At 41.1% G+C, this 17,359-nt stretch overlaps 1 protein-coding gene across 3 annotated transcripts; it reads left to right on the forward strand.

Moving 5' to 3' along the window:
• The first annotated feature begins 1,293 nt into the window (after positions 1 to 1,293).
• On the forward strand, positions 1,294 to 16,881 carry LOC119977724 (zinc finger protein 729-like). 3 transcript variants are annotated; one of them, XM_038818910.1, is made up of 2 exons: positions 1,294 to 1,700; positions 13,298 to 16,881. In XM_038818910.1, the coding sequence occupies exon 2, from the start codon at positions 13,424 to 13,426 to the stop codon at positions 15,617 to 15,619; it is 2,196 nt and encodes a 731-aa protein (XP_038674838.1). In that variant the 5' UTR covers positions 1,294 to 1,700; positions 13,298 to 13,423; the 3' UTR covers positions 15,620 to 16,881. The 3 variants fall into 3 exon arrangements, with proteins under 3 accessions (XP_038674838.1, XP_038674837.1, XP_038674839.1); XM_038818909.1 differs by having other exon boundaries at positions 1,296 to 1,665; XM_038818911.1 differs by lacking the exon at positions 1,294 to 1,700 and adding an exon at positions 2,053 to 2,074.
• Positions 16,882 to 17,359: the final 478 nt, after the last annotated feature.

Here is a 17,359-nt window from a genome sequence, read left to right on the forward strand (position 1 = left end):
TAAAACTAATTTGCGGTGCTGTGACTCTGTTCCTTTACGTTTTATAAAAGTCACACTGCTGGATTCTCTGTTGGTGGGATCCTCCGCTCTTCCGGCAGCGCCTCAAGCCCATGGATTTCCTGATGGCGTGGGGGTGTTCACAATGGGAAACCCCATTATCCGGCTGCTGGATCGGACAAACCCGCTGCTGGCATGGGCTGCTGCACCAGAAAATGGGGGTGGTGGGACGGAGAATCCCGCCCAGTCTTTTTAGCCAGAGTTCCATACTGGGTTCTTCCTGTCCAGTTAAAACAGGGGTGGGCAAACTGCGGCCCGCCAAAGGTCTTTATGCGGCCCACCAAGATCAAATCATGAAAAAAAAAAAAAAAATTTTTTAAATGTTTTTATATTTTTTTAATAAGGTTAATGGGGGGGGGGGGGGGGCTGTTGGGTTACTGGTATAGGGTGGATACGTTGACTTGAGTAGGGTGATCATTGCTCGGCACAACATCGAGGGCTGAAGGGCCTGTTCTGTGCTGTACTGTTCTATGTTCTATATGAGGCGCCCAGAATCATATCCGGTGAAGCGCCATTTTTGAAAAGTAGAGAAAAAGAGGGCTAAAGGCAGGATGCCGCCGGGGGAAGCGCTGAGGTATATGCCGCACGCTAATTGGTTACAATCGGGACTATTAATTAATATACTATGCGGCCCTTTAAAATTGTGAATTTCTGAATGTGGCCCTTGCACGGAAAAGTTTGCCCACCCCTGAGTTATAACATCAACTGGGATAGCAACACATAGATATTAGATAGTATCATTTTACGAGGACCTTTCTAGGAGAAAAATATCATGCATGATCGAACGAGGCAGTTTAAGGAGGTAAGGGGCCATGGTTTTTCTCCCTGGTTCTGCCTACATATTGACAAATAGAAGTTTTGTAGTTCAAGCTGTCTATCCAAGAGAATCAAACACAGACAGGTATCTCTGCCAGTTCCGTCAATCTCTTGTGCAAAGGAGCACGAACTGCTTTGTTCAGGTGACATATAATTAACCTGAGCTATCCCTTTGCACACTTATCCCAAAGCGAAGTAGCGCCATCAAAGAACCCGTTAACTTTAATCAAACACTCCAGGAATCAGAAGTGGACAGAAAATGTGCCCCAAACTTCGATAGCTGCAGAGTTCCATTCCTATCCACCCCGTCCAACACTTTCTCAGCCACGTACCAAGATCGTGTATTGATGTGGCCTCCGCCAGCCGACTGACTGGGCAATTTAGAATCGAAATCCTTTCTTCAGACAGCCAACCAGCAGGCCGGTGGAGGGCATTTCATTGGATGGTTGCGATTTACATTGCTAATCAGATGTTAATATTTGGCCAGCCCTGCTGCTTGTTTTCGTAGCCGGCGGAAAACGTTTCTACGTCGTTGGTGAAGCTGTGAGGTTTTGGCGCCTAACGGCTCGCTCGGTGTTCGTTGCTTTCGGATTCAGTCGGTGGTCTTGGCGGGGGAGAGGGCGGTCGCACTGAGGGGGCCGCTACATCACGGCTCCCGGCCCGGCCTCATCAGTACTACCACCGCCGTGCGCGGCTCAGAGGCCGGCCTGCGCCGATCGGCTTTCCGTCGGTTTCTCTTGTGTCGGCCACCCGTGATCGCGGGCCGGCGACAACGTGAACGAGAGGTTGACGGTGAGTGTGGTCTGCAGGGCCGGACGCGGTGTTAGGTGAGCCCGCTGATTCCCTCCGGCAGCAACATGGCGGCCTCTTATCTCTCTTGCCTTGTGCGCTTCCAGCGCGATTTACAAGGCGGGGAGCGCGGCTTTTCTAATGGTCGTCACACGTTATTTTTAAATGTTGTGGTCGGCTCGATTATATTTATGTTTTAAACAGAGAATAACCCCCCCCCCCCCCCCCCCCCCCCCCCCCGGACAAACGGTAAAGGTTCAGTTGATGAGGGGGATCCAGGCGGAGTACTGCCAGGTTCGGGTAGAAATACCATCCGCCCAGCTCTACCTGTAGCCCGCACAAAATGGTCGTCCCAATTGCAGGCGAGGAACCGATTCGGCTGAAAGCGTGCAATTCCCCCAGAGACAATTTTGTAAGATCTGTACTAGTATAACGCCCGTCTGGACACGTGTCTGAGTCCATCCGGTGTCATTAATTAGTTTGACTGTAGCGGCTGTTGTGCGGGCAGAATTCTTAACTGGAATTTCAGAAGTCTGTAAATTGTAAGATGGAGGACTAGGAATTTAATTCTCTCGTATTTGAGGCCCTGGCGAAACGTGATTGTGTAGGAGATCACGGAGTAATATTTTTTAATTCCAATATTCAGCATTGAGTTGGTGGAAGTGTATTTGTAACCGAGGAAGAACTGGCATATGTGATAAAGAAGTGGGAGCAACATTCTTGCCTATTGGGACAGTTTTTGGGGGAATGTCCTGTGCATCTGCACCTAAAGTGTTAACTCGTCCTATATTAAGTTTTGTGTAAGTAAGCTGGTAGTAAAAACAGGTGACTTGTATTAAAAGGTTGCTATTAATTTGATCTTGGTGCTCGAATCTAAATCTACAGTATACCATTTCCGAAAATGCGAATTGGGAGAAAATACTACCCAGAATGTTGCTTCCAGGTGTGGCATCAGCTTTAGATATAGACATTCTGGTGAACTTTCACAATCCTACTCCGGAAATATTTTGTTTATGTAAGCTTGGTGGGGGTTGACTGTTTATAACTCCAATTTGGCATTTCAACTGGCCAATTCTCAGATTGAGAGCTGGGTTGGGTCAGAGAGTTTGAGCTTTTGAAGTTTTGCCCAACTGAAATGGGACACATTAGTCTATAGAGGTAAAGTTGCCTTAGTCCCAGATGTATGTCTGGTGATGATTTAACCTGAGGATCACCACACCTCAGACGAGCATGCGATTTGAGAAGGAGTGCCTTCATGAATGACCTCAGTCTGTACTGGTCTGCGCTGCTGGCCTCTCTGTATCACGAACCGGGTGTCTAGCAAACTGAACTAAACAGGCTTCCAGTCTGTAGAAATCTGGTATGGAAGTAGGATATTATGAGGAGGAAAGAACTTGCACTGCCATAGTGCTATTCATGAACTTAAGATGTTTAAGTTTTTGAGACTTCGGACAATGGCTCTATGAAGGAAAGATTTTGGTTACATGGATAGATTGAAGCATCTGGTATCATTCAGTTTGAGGAGATTTGATAGAGGGCTCTGGACATAGCAAGAAGGGATTGAATTGGTTTATTGTCGCGTGTACCGAGTTACAGTGAAAAGGATTGTTCTGCGTGCAGCTCAAACAGATCATTCTGTACTGAAAAGGAAATACATAATAGGGCAAACATAAAATACACAATGTAAATACATAGAAACATGCAGCGGTTGAAACATACAGGAGTGTAGTACTACTCAGTAGAGAAGATGTATGAAGAAGAGAGAGAGAGACACTTGTTCTATTGGCAGAAAGGCCGAGAACCAAACAACACTATTTTAAAGCACATGGCAAACCCGCAAGCCGGAGGACAAATGGCAAATCAAATAATTTTTTTTTAAAAAGCAACAAAGATCTAAAGTGTGGTGGAGGCAGGTGCAATTGTGGTTTTCAAAAGATAATTTGATTATTATCTGAATCGGAAAGATCTCCAGGGCTTCAAGGGAAAGGCAAATGAGTGGCTATAGCTGAGTTACTCTTGCAGAGAGCTGGCACCGATCAGATGGGCTACATGGACCTCTGTGCTTCAATCACTTATGATTCAATCAATTACTTTTAAGCCAGTTAAGCGTTTTGAAGTGTAATTACTGTACTAAGGTGGCCAGTTTGTGGACAACCAGGCTCTGTGAAACTGACTTGATTGCCTAAGTGGCTTAATACTGTTTCTGTGATTTATTCACTGATTGGTTGGTTTATTTATTTTTGTAAATGGTTTACAGATTGCAATATAGGGGATCGGAGCAACCATGTGGCACGGTGTGTAAGAAAATAATAAAATTCAAGGCACTAAGTATTTTTTTGTTACATTCCCTGATCGTTGCTATGTTATGACTATGATGTGGAGATGCCTGTGTTGGACTGGGATGGGCACAGTCAGGTTAAAATCCAACAGGTTGGTTTATCACTAGCTTTCGGAGCATAGCTCCTTCATCAGGTGAGTGAAGAGGTCAGGTGCACAACACAAAAATAGACAAAGCCAATGATGCAAGATGATACTTTGAGTGCGAGTCATTGCAGGTAATTAAGTCTTTACAGGTTCAGACGATGCGACTGGAGAGAGGGGTAATCGCAGGTTAAAGAGCTGTGAATAGTCCTGGCTTGAGACAATTTGCACTATTTTAGTATATTTAAAAAATTGTTCTCCTTTTTTCATATTTCCCCCCAAATTTACACCCACCAACAATAAACACTAAGCAGTAACGAATACAATTTCAATCCCCATATCAACAACAATCTCATTCTCCTCCGAACAGCAGCCTGCATGTTAACATAAATAACAAAAAGGAATCCGGAATCGCCCATAATTACCGTTAAAACATACAGGGCCCCACCCCCCATGTTTGATGTTATCCAATTCTTGAAAGTGCATAATGAATAATGCCTGTGAATTTTAGAAATCCTCCAACCTTCCCCTCAGTTCAAATGTAACCTGCTCAAGTGTTAAGAATTCCAGCAGGTCTCCCCGCCACGCCAGGACACAGGGTGGAGAGGTTGAGAGGCGAAGGCTACATCTGCCTCCGCTCCCGTTTCCAACCCTGAACTGGTCCGACATTCTGAATATGGCCTCCCGAGGGCCTGGTCCAGTTCATGTGCACCACTTTAGAGATTACGCTAAAACCCTCCTTCCAGTAATCCTCCATATGAACGTGATTGCATTTGCCCCTGCTGCAGCCCATATTTCGCTCCCAGCTCCTTCAATCCTGCAAACCTACTCCCAAGAAACAAATCTTTTAGTGCCTTAATCCCCATCTTCGAAAATTTCCATCCCACTTCCCTGGCTCAAATCTGTGGTTCCCCTGAATCAGCTTTACCCTGCCCCCAACCCAAAGTTAATTTGCACCTCTTTAACCTGTCTCACCATCTGGACCTGTAAAGACATAATTACCTGCAATGACTCGCATTCAAAGTATCATCTTGCATCATTGGCTTTGTCTATTTTTGTGTTTGTGTAACCTACCTCTTCACTCACCTGATGAAGGAGCTATGCTCTGAAAGCTAGTGATTTCAAACAAACCTGTTGGACTTTAACCTGGTGTTGTAAGATTTCTTACTATGTTATGACTAGATATTGGAAATCAAGGTAAACTCCAGATTGCAGAATCGATTTGGATTACAGGTGAGGCCAGTGGGACAGAATCTTAAGAAATGTGGCAATCAAAAATGTATTGCATATTTTGTCAAGTGTATTTGGGATGTAATGATACCTGATTTAATCATTTGTATGTGCTACAAAATAATTTTTAATTTAGAATTGAATTTAAATATTGTGAATTGAAACTCCTGATTAACTGGTAAACCGGCCTGGGATGATTGCAGGCCTGAGATGATTGCAGTTCAAAGGGAGCTTGTGTTTATTTAATAAAGTGAGTTAGAAATTACAAAAACAATGGATGATGCACCTTGAAGTTTTTGGTAGGGACAGGAGGTCTGCAATTATTTTAATACAGGATTATGATTGTTCATGTAGTTGCCAGATCAAAGAAGCTAAAAGCACATTTTGTAAACAAGGGAGTTTCTTAAACCAGCAAGTGTGGAGGGATGGCCATTAACTCCATTGTAGATATAAATTATTCATGTAGATCACAGCATCAAAGGGCTGTTTTGAAGGTAAAATATGATTGATTTACATTTCTGCTTGGGAATATTCCCAAGTGTCACATGGAAATAGGCTGTACAGGGGAGGTGCCGCTATGTTGTTTGTGTTTCCACAGAGAAAACTAGCAGTTCTTCTTGGAAACAGGCAAAGAGACAGAAATTTGCTGGGAGCTGTAAAGCAGTCTGTCTGTCCAATACCAAGTCAAGGAAAGTCGAGGCCATTAGGAGCCAAGGGTGTTCCTTTTTTAAAAATCACCAAATGCAATGAAGCCAACCTAATCTTGAACTGAGAAGTTGACAGTTGTGAGGGTATAAAGAAAAATTGGAGAGTTGCTTAGCCAAAAACTAATGGTAGGATCCTCATGAAATCACATACCTCTGAGAATAGCTGGAACATTGAGGATAAATTAAATGAATTCTGGAGAGCTGTGGCGTACCTTGGTTTAATTACAAAGGAGAAGGAAATTATCCATCAAGTAATGTATAAAGGAACATACATATATGTGGAATTGGGATGTTAACGGGAACTGAATTATGTTAAGTGTTAAGCTATAGTGTTAAGTTAGTAGTGTTTGCTTTGTTTTTTATATTTTTATATATGCAGTCAGGTCTGTTTTTAAAAAATAAAATCTTGTGTACTTTATTGGTTGTTCGAGTTTCCAAATGTTGAGGGTCTTTATGGAGAATTAACAATAGATTCACAGCAACTTCATTGCAGTGTTAATGTAAGCCTACTTGTGACAATAATGAAGATTCTTATTGATTGGGGGGGGGAAATGTATTTCGGAATGGTGGGTAATTTATCTAGTTTATTTACTTGTGTGGAGAATATACGCCAACATTGAAATTTATAAGCATGGGTTAGCTTTTGTGTCTGCTAATTGTATCCTTAACTCTTCACCACTTGTGACTATGACTGCAGTTTGCTCAGGTGATCAATCTATCTACGATTGTTAGGATTGTCATCCAGTTCGGCTCGCTCATCTCTTCCCTGGCTGTACTTTCAGGCGGAGCCTAATATTATTGAACCCGAGCTGAACTTCAATTCCCACAACCAAGATCACCAATTTCATAGAAAAACAAGTTTTGGAAAAACTCAGCAAGTCTGACTATTGGTGGAAGGAGAGTGTTAGCATTTTGAGTCAAGTAACACTTTGTTCACCAATTTTAACTTTTGCAAGTCACCTAGTCTGCCCTGAATCCCACCAATATTAGAAACCATATCACATATTGTCACCTTCAGATGCACATTCTCTTGCTTATCTTCAAATTTTCATCTTTCAAACTATAGCTTGAAGAAAAACTGCCTGAACTTCACCCTAGCTTGTAAAGCCCTGAGCTGAATAACCTATTGACCCCTTATCCCACAACACCGTGAGTTTAAAATCATTGTCTTTGTTTACGAATTTTCTTGGCTTCCTCACCCTAACAGTAACCACCTCCACTCCTACATGCCATTGTACTCTATTCTTCCTATTTTTGCCTCCATAATAATCTTGGGGAATTTTAATCTTCATGCAGACTGGGTGAATCCTCAGTGTTTCCAGACAGTTTCTTGGAACAATACATTCTGCAGCCAATCAGGTAACAGGCTATTTTAGATTTACAAAATGAGATGGGATGAATTAGTGACCTGTAGTAAAGGATCCTCCAGGCAAGAGTGATCACAACATGGTATTTCACATTCCGTTTGAGATTGAGAAACTTTGCCCCAAAATTGTGTCTTAAACTTTATAAAGGCAATTACAAGGGTATGAAGACAAGAGTTGGCAACCGTGGACTGGGAAAATAGGTTAAAACAGTTATGTGGTAGATAAATAGTGGTAGACATTAAGGAAGTATTTCATAACTTTCAACAAAGTTGTATACAAATTAGAAAGACTCTACAAGAAGGATGTAGTATCTGGCTAAATAAAGAATTTAAGGATGGTAGAAAAGGTGTACAGTGCTGAGAATAATAGTACTAGTCCAGAAAAGTGGGAAAATTTCATAAAGCAGGAGAGGGTGACTAAAAAATAATAGAAGAAGACATTAGAATATAAAAGTAAACTAGTAAAAAATATTAAAACACAGTTTCTACAAGAATATAAAACGGGAAAGAGTAGCTAAAGTAAATGTTAGTCCCTTGGTGGTTGTGACTGTGGAATTAATCATACAAAATAGGTGGCACAGTGGTTAGCATTGCTGCTTCACAGCTCCAAGGACCCAGGTTCAATTCCGGCCTCTGGTGTACAGTGTGGAGTTTGCACTTTCTCCCTGTGTATGCGTGGGTGTCCTCTGGGCTCTCCAGTTTCCTCCTGCAGTCCAAAGATGTGCAGGTTAGTTGGATTGACCATGCTAAATTGCCCCATAGTGTCCAAAAGACTAGGTGAGGTTATGGGGTGTTGGAGGCGTGGGCTTAAGTAGGGTGCTCTTTCTAAGGGCTGGTGCAGACTCAATGGACCCAATGACCCCTTCTGCACAGTAGTGATTCTGTGATCGTCTCTGAAATAAACAAATAGCAGAAACACAAAACAGATCCCATGAATAGTGGAACATTCTTGGGGGTAAACGGAAGAAAGGAACTTCAAACAAACGTTGTCACTGGAGAATTTGAGGTGAGAAAATTCCCTAGACCTAATATGGGGACCAAGTGTACCTTCAAGTTTATTGACCATACAACGGTGGAATGTAAGACACCCTCTGAATGCAAGCATTTCCAAGTCCCTCGCCGTACAAAAAATATCCCATTTTTAAATTTCTCTAACCAAAGTGGATAACTTTGCACTTTGCTGCATTGGATGAAAATCAACCAAAATATTTGTCATTTTGGGCGTGTATTGCGGGATATCGTTTGGGCCCCTAGCTTTTGCAGTATCCATTACGTCCAGCTGTTTCCTGCTATCACGTGGAGTAAATAGTATTGACTGAAGACTGACATCTGTGATGCAGGAGACCTCCAGAGGAGACTGAGATGGATCATCCACTCGGCTCTTCTGACTGAAGATTGTTGCGAATGCCTTGTGTGCTGGGCTCTACCAACATTGAGGATGGAGATATTTGTGGAGTCTCCAGTGATTGTTTAATTGTGCACCACCATTTACAGCTGGCTGTGGCAACACTACAGAGTTTAGGTCTGATGTGTTGGTTGTGGAATTGCTTAGCTGTGCCTATTACTTGCTGTTTGGCAATATAATTCTGCTGCTGGAGGCCCACAACGCCCATTCGTGGATGCCCAGTCTTGAGTTGCTAGGTCTATTCAAAGTCTATCCCATTTAGCACGGAGGCAGTGCCACACAACATGATGGAGGGTATCCTCAATGTGAAGATGGGACTTTGCGTCCACAAGGATTGTGCAGTGGTCACTTCTACTGATATTGTCCCTCACAGATGCATCTGCAGCTGGCAGATTGGTGGGGATGAGATCAAGTATGTTTTTCCCCCTTGGTTCCCTCACCACCTACTGCATTCCCAGTCTAGCAACTATGTCCTTTAGGACCCGGCCAGCTCGCTCTGTGGTGGTCCCAGTCTAGCAACTATGTCCTTTAGGACTCGGCCAGCTCGCTCTGTGGTGGTCCCAGTCTAGCAACTATGTCCTTTAGGACTCGGCCAGCTCGCTCTGTGGTGGTCCCAGTCTAGCAACTATGTCCTTTAGGACCCGGCCAGCTCGCTCTGTGGTGGTCCCAGTCTAGCAACTATGTCCTTTAGGACTCGGCCAGCTCGCTCTGTGGTGGTACTACCGAGCCACTCTTTGAGATGGACATTGAAATATCCCACGCAGAGCATAATCAGCACCCTTGCCACCCTCCGTGCTTCCTCCAAGTGGTGTTCAACATGGGGGAGTACTGATTCATCAGCTGATGGTGGCCGGTACATGGTAATCAGCAGGAGGTTTCCTTGTCCATGTTTAACCTGAAGCCATGAGACTTCATGGGGGCCCAGAGTCAATGTTGAGGACTCCCAGGGCAACTCCATCCCGACCATATACCACTGTGCCCCCTCTCGACCAGATACCACTGTGCTGCCATCTCTGCTGGGATTTATCCATTGTCTGTAAGGTATTCTGTGAGTATGACTATGTCGGGCTGTTGCTTAACTAGTCTGTGAGTCAACTCTCAACTTTGGCACAAGCCCCCAGATATCAGTAAGGAGGACTTTGCTGGGTCGGCAGGGCTGGGTTTGCCGTTGTCGTTTCCGATGCCTGGTTCGATGCCGGGTAATCCGTCCAGTTTCATTCCTTTTTTGTGTTTTTGTGGCAATTGAATACAACTGAGTGGCTTGCTAGGCCATTTCGGAGGGAATTTTAAGAGTCAACCACATTGCTGTCGGCCAGACCAGGTAAGGATGTCAAATTTCCTTCCCTGAAGGACATTAGTCAACCAGATGGGTTTTTACAATAATCAATAATGGTCCGTGGTTATCATTAGACTTTTAATTCCAGATATTTTATTGAGTTTAAATTTCAACATCTGCTGTGGTGGGATTCCAGCCTAGATCGTTATCTTGGGTCTCTCGATTACTAGTCCAGTGACAATTACCACTCTGCCACCGCCTCCCGCTATGGGGTAACTGAGGGTCCCCTTCAGATCCAACTCCTCGTCTCTTTCCCCCCCCCCCCCCCCCCCCCCCCCTTTCTGGGTCCCAGGCGCTGGGAGAATTCTGTGCTTAAGTACTTAAGTTAACCTTATCACTCGCTTAAATATGCTGTTGGTGAAATCCAGGACACCAGGTTCAGTTGAATCTTGCGAGTGTTGCAAATCTCACAAGAGGCCTCTTTCAAGATTTGGCGGCATTGTCCTGGCACCAAATGGGTGCGATGAGGCCACTAAATTGTGTCAATCTGCCATGCTGTTGTTCACTCACCTAATTTGCCCATATCCTAGCCTTTTGCTTTTGCATCCTTCTCACTGCTTACATTCCACCTAACTTTTATATTGTCAGCAAACTTGAATATATTACACTCGATCCCCTCACCTGAAGTCATTAATGTAGATTGTTTGCAGTACACTAAATTCAAAGAAATGTGTGCAAATCACTGTTTCACCTGAAAGGAATATTTTGCACATTGGATAATGGGAAGGGAAGAGGTAAAAGAGCCGTTATTGCATCTCCTTTGCTTGCATTGGGAGATGCTATGGGAAGGGAGTGATTGAGGAGTGGAAAGTGTGGAAATAGCAGATCTGTTGAATGTAGAGTTTGATCGGGTAGATGGTGTGGACAATGAAAATCTGTCTTGATTAAGATGTGGGAAGAGGGTGAGTGCAGAAGCGTTAGGAAAGGAATGAACGAAGTTAAGCACCCTGCCAATCTCAGTGGAGAAAAATCCTTGGTTGATGAAAAGAAGGATGTAAGAGAAGCACAATTATGGAAGTGGCATTGTCAGAACAGATGAAATGGAGGACCTGCAAGTAGAATACAGTCCTTTCAGGAAACTGGGTGGGAGTAAGTGGAACTAGTGGGCTTACTGTAGATATTGCCAACAACCTAGAAATAAGGGAGCAAAGTCAATGTAAGGAAGAATCAGATAGACCATCAGTCCGGGGAGAGGGGGTTAGAAATTGGAAACAAGTTAATTACATGTTCCAGTTCGGATAGAGAGGAAGTAATGGCACCAAAACAGTCTTGAGTGTAACGAAAAAAAAGGTGAGAGAGCTGTGTGTTCTGTTATTCTAGCATAATTTAATTTGCTTTCAGATATCAGCTCTGAAAATACTCTTGAGGTGCTAAATGTGTGGTGCACCAGGGCAACCCCTTTTCTTCTGCTTTGCTAGACAAATATACATAGCAAAGAACTGTTTCTGGCATTTCTTTTTCATAGAGCCTTTATTGTGTTGAACTTAAAGTAGATCCTGTTAGTCAGAACATGTGCAGTGTTTAAAGTTTCTCTAGATGCATATGTAACATTCCGACAACTGCTCGACTATTTATCTTCAACTCGCAGTAGTTTTATTTGATTGTTCTTCAGAGTAATTTCAAAGCTGGAGGACACATTTTTCTTTTGAAAAAGTTTTAATGTGTGTGTGAGTGAGAGGCAGAGTAACAGCGAACAGACCCATTTCAGACGTGTCAGATTAAAAAGTTAATTTATTTCAAATCTAAGCAATCTGTTTTTCTCATTATCACAAAGACAGCAGCGGTTCAAGGAGACAGTCCACAGCCACCTTCTTGGTAACTGGAATAGGCAATAAGTGCAATCTTGCCCGCAATGCCCATCCCAACCTTTACAAGTATTTAAAACAAAGTATTACAATGTTCTATTTGTAAGCACCATCACAGCAGATTTGCCAATGAATAAAATTCAGCTTTCATTTAGTGTTGATCATGACTGAAACAGCCATAGGTATTCATTCAGATATTAAATGAGCAACAAATCACAACTGAACATTTGGGAAGCTTAGTAATCCTGAAATTTGGCATGAGCAGCACAAAGTTGATGGGGCATATGTTGGACTAATATATGAAATGTCCTAGTGGTGCATTGCATGCTGCCAAAAAATTGCAGATTGTTGAATATAGAAAATTGTTGCAAGTACTTGTTTCTTTGTATCTCTGTGTTTCTTGCCAGAATTTTCATCACAGCCCTCGGATTAAAATATTGGTTACATTTTGGGCAGTTTTGCCAAATTAAAGCTATGAATTTTGACTGATGAATCATTGTGTGCATATAAAATGACACGTCCAACAATTTTTAGGTTATTTCTAAAGTTGCACTTCCTTTAAAGTAGTCCTGTATTTAGATACAGTACATGAAACATATTTGTTTTCCGGATGTGGATAGCCTCCATTTTCTTTCCCACTGGGCAACTCTGATGACATTAGTGATAGGTCCCAGAAGACTTGGGAAATGGTCAGAATTATGATTTCAAAAATAGCCTAGACCTAGGGGCAGTACGTGACACAGTGGTTAGCACTGGGACTGCGGCGCTGAGGACCCGGGTTCTAGGTCACTGACCGTGTGGAATTTGCACATTCTCCCCATGTCTACGTAGGATTCACCCCCACAACCCAAAGATGTGCAGGTTAGGTGGATTGGCCATGCTAAATTGCCCCTAAAATTGGGGGGGGGAAATAATTGGGTACTCAATAAAAAAAAAAAATGTTTTTTTAAATAGCCTAGACCCTGAACTTTGCTACTGCCCTGAATAATAAAACTTGTTAAAAAAATGTTGGAAAAGGTCCATTAAAGTTTAAGAAAGGAAGATTGACTTCAGTTCTTTTTTGCAGATGATGAAAATGTTTCCATGCCTCTTCCCCATCTTTCAATTTTTAGTATTCATAACATCCTTTTGATAGCAGTTATGATGCAGTTAATGCATGTATAATTAACAGTTAAGTAGTGGATCATGCAGCATGTTTTTACAAATAAATTAACAGTTTTAATTTACAATACAAAGTTTTGAAAACATGATTCATTTCCCCCATGATTTTTGGATTTAAAAAATGTACAGCTATTGAACATAGAAAGATGGTAATGGTTCAATATGGTGTCTTGCTATAATTATTTTTTTGCTCTTTTCTTATAGGCGAGTACAGCTCCACTGAAAATAGGCCATCTTCCATAATATTGCTTCTCGTGTGTAGCTCGTGATCTGGGGAGTTGAAAGAACTTGGTGAAAACTGAGAACCATTTGAAAAGAGGACCTAGGCCTATGAACTACGTAGGAAGAATTTTAAAAAATTTAAGGAACAGGAAGAACACTCAAGTGCTCTCACGGAAGAATTCCAAGTCCTATCAGTTGTGGTTAAACCATTTCAGAAATAAAAACACCATGGCTCTACAAATAACAGTGATACATCAAAAGGAATTTACAGAACAGAATGAAGAATGTGTTGCAGGTTTTAATACCAAGGAAAAATTGGAAACAAACAGCCAACTAAATAACACTTCTGGATGTTTAATTTGTGTTCATTGTGACTTCAAGTATACTGACCATGAAACTTTGGAAACACATCTTGGTTCCATTCATCCCGAATTCTCTGATTTAACAAGTATTGTGATTTATCAGAAAAGTGCCAAATTATTTCACTGTCAATTGTGTTTCTTCACAAACAAGGTATACAGTAATGTTTACAATCATGTTACAGCGCAGCATCCAAAGTTGGACAAGAATGAAGATCCTTTCCAAATAAAGGAGCCCCTTGCAGTAGTCACCAATAAAACTAGTAAACCGCCACGAGCTACAAAGAGAAAATTAAAAGAACCCAAAGTAATTAAGGAAGAAAAACCTATTAAAAAGCGAAGGGGGCGTAAAAAACGTACAGAAATAGCTTCAGGTACAATTGAAATACAGCCTGTAAAACCTGCAGAAACAAATTCAAGCGCAACTGATGTACAACCTGTTAAAAGGCGACCTGGAAGACCAAAGCGTAAAGTAGAAGAAACCAAAAGTGTTGATTTCAAATGTCAAAAATGTGGTACTCGGTTCAATACCGTTGATGAGCTAAATATCCACAATTGTCCGAAGAAAAAGCAGAAGGATGCCAATACTGCACCTTTTAATTATAGTGACCATTACCCAGTTCAACATGAATCTACTCGTAAATCAACAGCTTCAAGTAATCCCAAAGAAGCAGCAGCATCAATTAGTCTTGAAAAACTGACTGCTCCAAATAATCCTGCAGATAATAATCACAAAAAGGAGACGGTTTCAAATGATCCTGAAGAGTCTTCTCAGGAAAAGGATTATGCAAAAAGTTTACAAGAAAATGTTAAATATGTCAGAGGAACCTTTTACTGTAGTTTCTGTAGATTCCATTGTAAAAGTAAAAGTAGTGCTCTGTATCACATTGTAAGGGTACATGACAAACCTTATCCTTACCAGTGTAGTGAATGCGGAAGATGTTTTGTTATGGACAAGGAGCTTCAAAGGCACATGTCTGTTCATACTGGAGAGGCTTATTACAAATGTTCCAAATGTGACTTTGAATCTGATTATGCCAGGGCTTTTAAGAATCATGACAAGCAGTGTACTGCACAACAGAGAGAAGATAATTGTTCTGAAAATATCATTGCTGATAAGCAGCAGAATGCTGATCAAGAGAGAAAGTTAGTTGATTCAGAATTGCCTTCAGTCCAGCCCCACAGTTCACATAAGGAAAAGGAACAGCTGCACGAGAATTCTTTCCCAAAAATTGCATCGGCAGAAGCAGGGAAAAAATACTTGAAGCTAAATGTTGGTAAGATTCAGGTTACAAAATTTCAGCTTCTGGAACCGACAGAGTGTGTGGAGGCTCATCAACAAGATTCTACATCTTCAAAGGATAACATTTTATCTTGTCATGAATGTGGAAAGACGTTTGAAGAGCAAGACCTGTACCAGAAGCACAGACTTCTCCATTCTGTACAAAAGCCACTAACCTGTGAGCCTACCCATGAAAATGTAGCAAACCTGAGTGATGACATAGAAAAAAATCATGCAGAACAAAAAACCTTTGACTGTGATAGCTGTAATGTAAAGTATCAGAGCAAAGAGGATTTACAGCATCATCTGAATATTCATAAACCAAATATTGAAGGCAAAATGTTTAATTGTGAAATCTGCAGCAAAAAGTTTGAGAGACAAATTGATCTGCGTGATCACCTGAAAGTTCACAAACAAAATATTTCAAAGACTAATCAATCTAATATGACTGATAATAGAATGCTTTACAAATGTAATTACTGCTCTTACAGCACATACCTGTTTGTAAATTACATAGGCCATGTCCGAATAGCTCACACAAAAAACTTTCCTATTCATTGCTCATTTTGTGGAGATGGATTTCAGCTTCCAGCTGAGTTAAAAAAACATACATGTCAACAGAGTCAAGGTGGCAAAGTCATATCTAATCAAGGTGATGAGTAGAATAACGATTTTAAAATGGAAATGTGTTCCAGTTCCCAGCATTAAATCCCTCTTCAAATGCATAAACAGTCTCTGCTAAAATTCTTTTGCTTAAAATTGCAATCTGTGCAAGGAACAAATGGTGTAGAGAGCAATGTCCAAATCTGGAATACAAGTCTTACAGAATCACCACGCCGCAATGCAAATAAACTTAGAAATGTTTAAAAATATGCTCTTTTTGTTTCCTTTGCAGGACCTGAAGTAGTTGAAAGCATGGGGAGATTTTTCCCTTGATTGCTAATTTGAGCAAGTAGTTTGCTGCGCAAATATGAAATGGCATTCTTCAACTCTGACCATTGACTGTCATGCATATTAGCAGCTGGAGGAACATGCACTCCATTGTTGGTTGTTTTTAAATTTCTGCATGCATTACTGAAATGATGAGGCATTTGGCTCAGTGCATCCTACCTATTTAATTGTCCACCTTTTTTTTCCTCCTCTCAATTCCTAAGCAGTTAAAAATGGAGGATTTTTCAATTAATTGGCAACACATTTCAGTGCCTGTTTATGCTTAGTAGAAAATTAGTGAATTTCCTGTATTTTAGTGTTCTGTATGCAGTTGATTAGCATACCCTGCTTTACTGTGTTAGATATTTGATCTTCCAAACCAAGGGTTTTTTTTATATAGAAACAGCTGTATTTGGCAAACTTTTTTTAATTACCTGTTTTCATATTAAGAAACGGTTACTAGGAAAATATGCTGAATTGTCTAACCTGTTGCACAATCTGTGTGAACACAAATTCCAGGTATTGCTATATAGAAATATATATTGCACTTGTGAAATTCAATGGAAAAGCTCAATAATTCACAATGTGTTTAACAAGTTATTTGTAAACCATGGGACTTCTAATTGAGGTTGCCAGGGATTTTGTTTCCAGTAACAGTGCAGGTGTGTTTGCATATTGTGCAGACTGTTAATTTTGTGTTTTAAGCCCTCGGCTAGTTCAGCGTCTTTTTATTGATCGTTCCAGGTTTACTTTCTATTTTTGAAACAATTAGCTTAATTTTATTTTGTGTACACTAGCAGTATTAGCCGCTTTATTAGGAAGATTTGGTGCTGCATCTTGCAGAGATGATTTCAATGTTATTTTGTAGCTGTGATTTGTCTTTCAACTATAAATATGTTTTGCAATACAGTTCTGTACGTAGGTAATCTTTAAAAGCAAAAACATAAATGTTTTTTTTCTTAAACAAATAAAAAATTAAACATACTGTGCCATTATTTTTCTTTAAATTTATGGTGTTTAATTTGTAATGGTAAATTTGTTGTTTGGATATCCCAGCATAATGCACACTCTAAGCTGTGTTCCTCAGTGGCAAATTTCCAATATTATTGAATGTCAGAAAAGGGTACCTACTGGAAAGGGTGAGATACATCTTTCTAGTGCTTCCATATGGACAGGAGTAGAAGCTGATGACTTGCCAAAGTCTTGGGCGGGCGGAAACTCTGGTAGGATCAGAACAGTTTTTGATGCTTTAAATGTTCATGCAAAGTAAATAGCTTTTTGCAAAATAAAGCAAATTTATTGATTTTTTTTTTTTGTTTTTTAAAGCATTGTGGATTTTATTTTGGCTGTACACTTGAGGGAATAAATTAATCCTGAATTTACTCAACCGAGATCATCTCCAATGAATAATATGACAAAATTGGTGTCCCTGTGACAAGAAGTTGGGTGGGCACAGGAAAGGGACACTTTCTA

Source organism: Scyliorhinus canicula, chromosome 14 (assembly GCF_902713615.1).
Source record: "Scyliorhinus canicula chromosome 14, sScyCan1.1, whole genome shotgun sequence".
Taxonomy (NCBI): domain Eukaryota; kingdom Metazoa; phylum Chordata; class Chondrichthyes; order Carcharhiniformes; family Scyliorhinidae; genus Scyliorhinus; species Scyliorhinus canicula.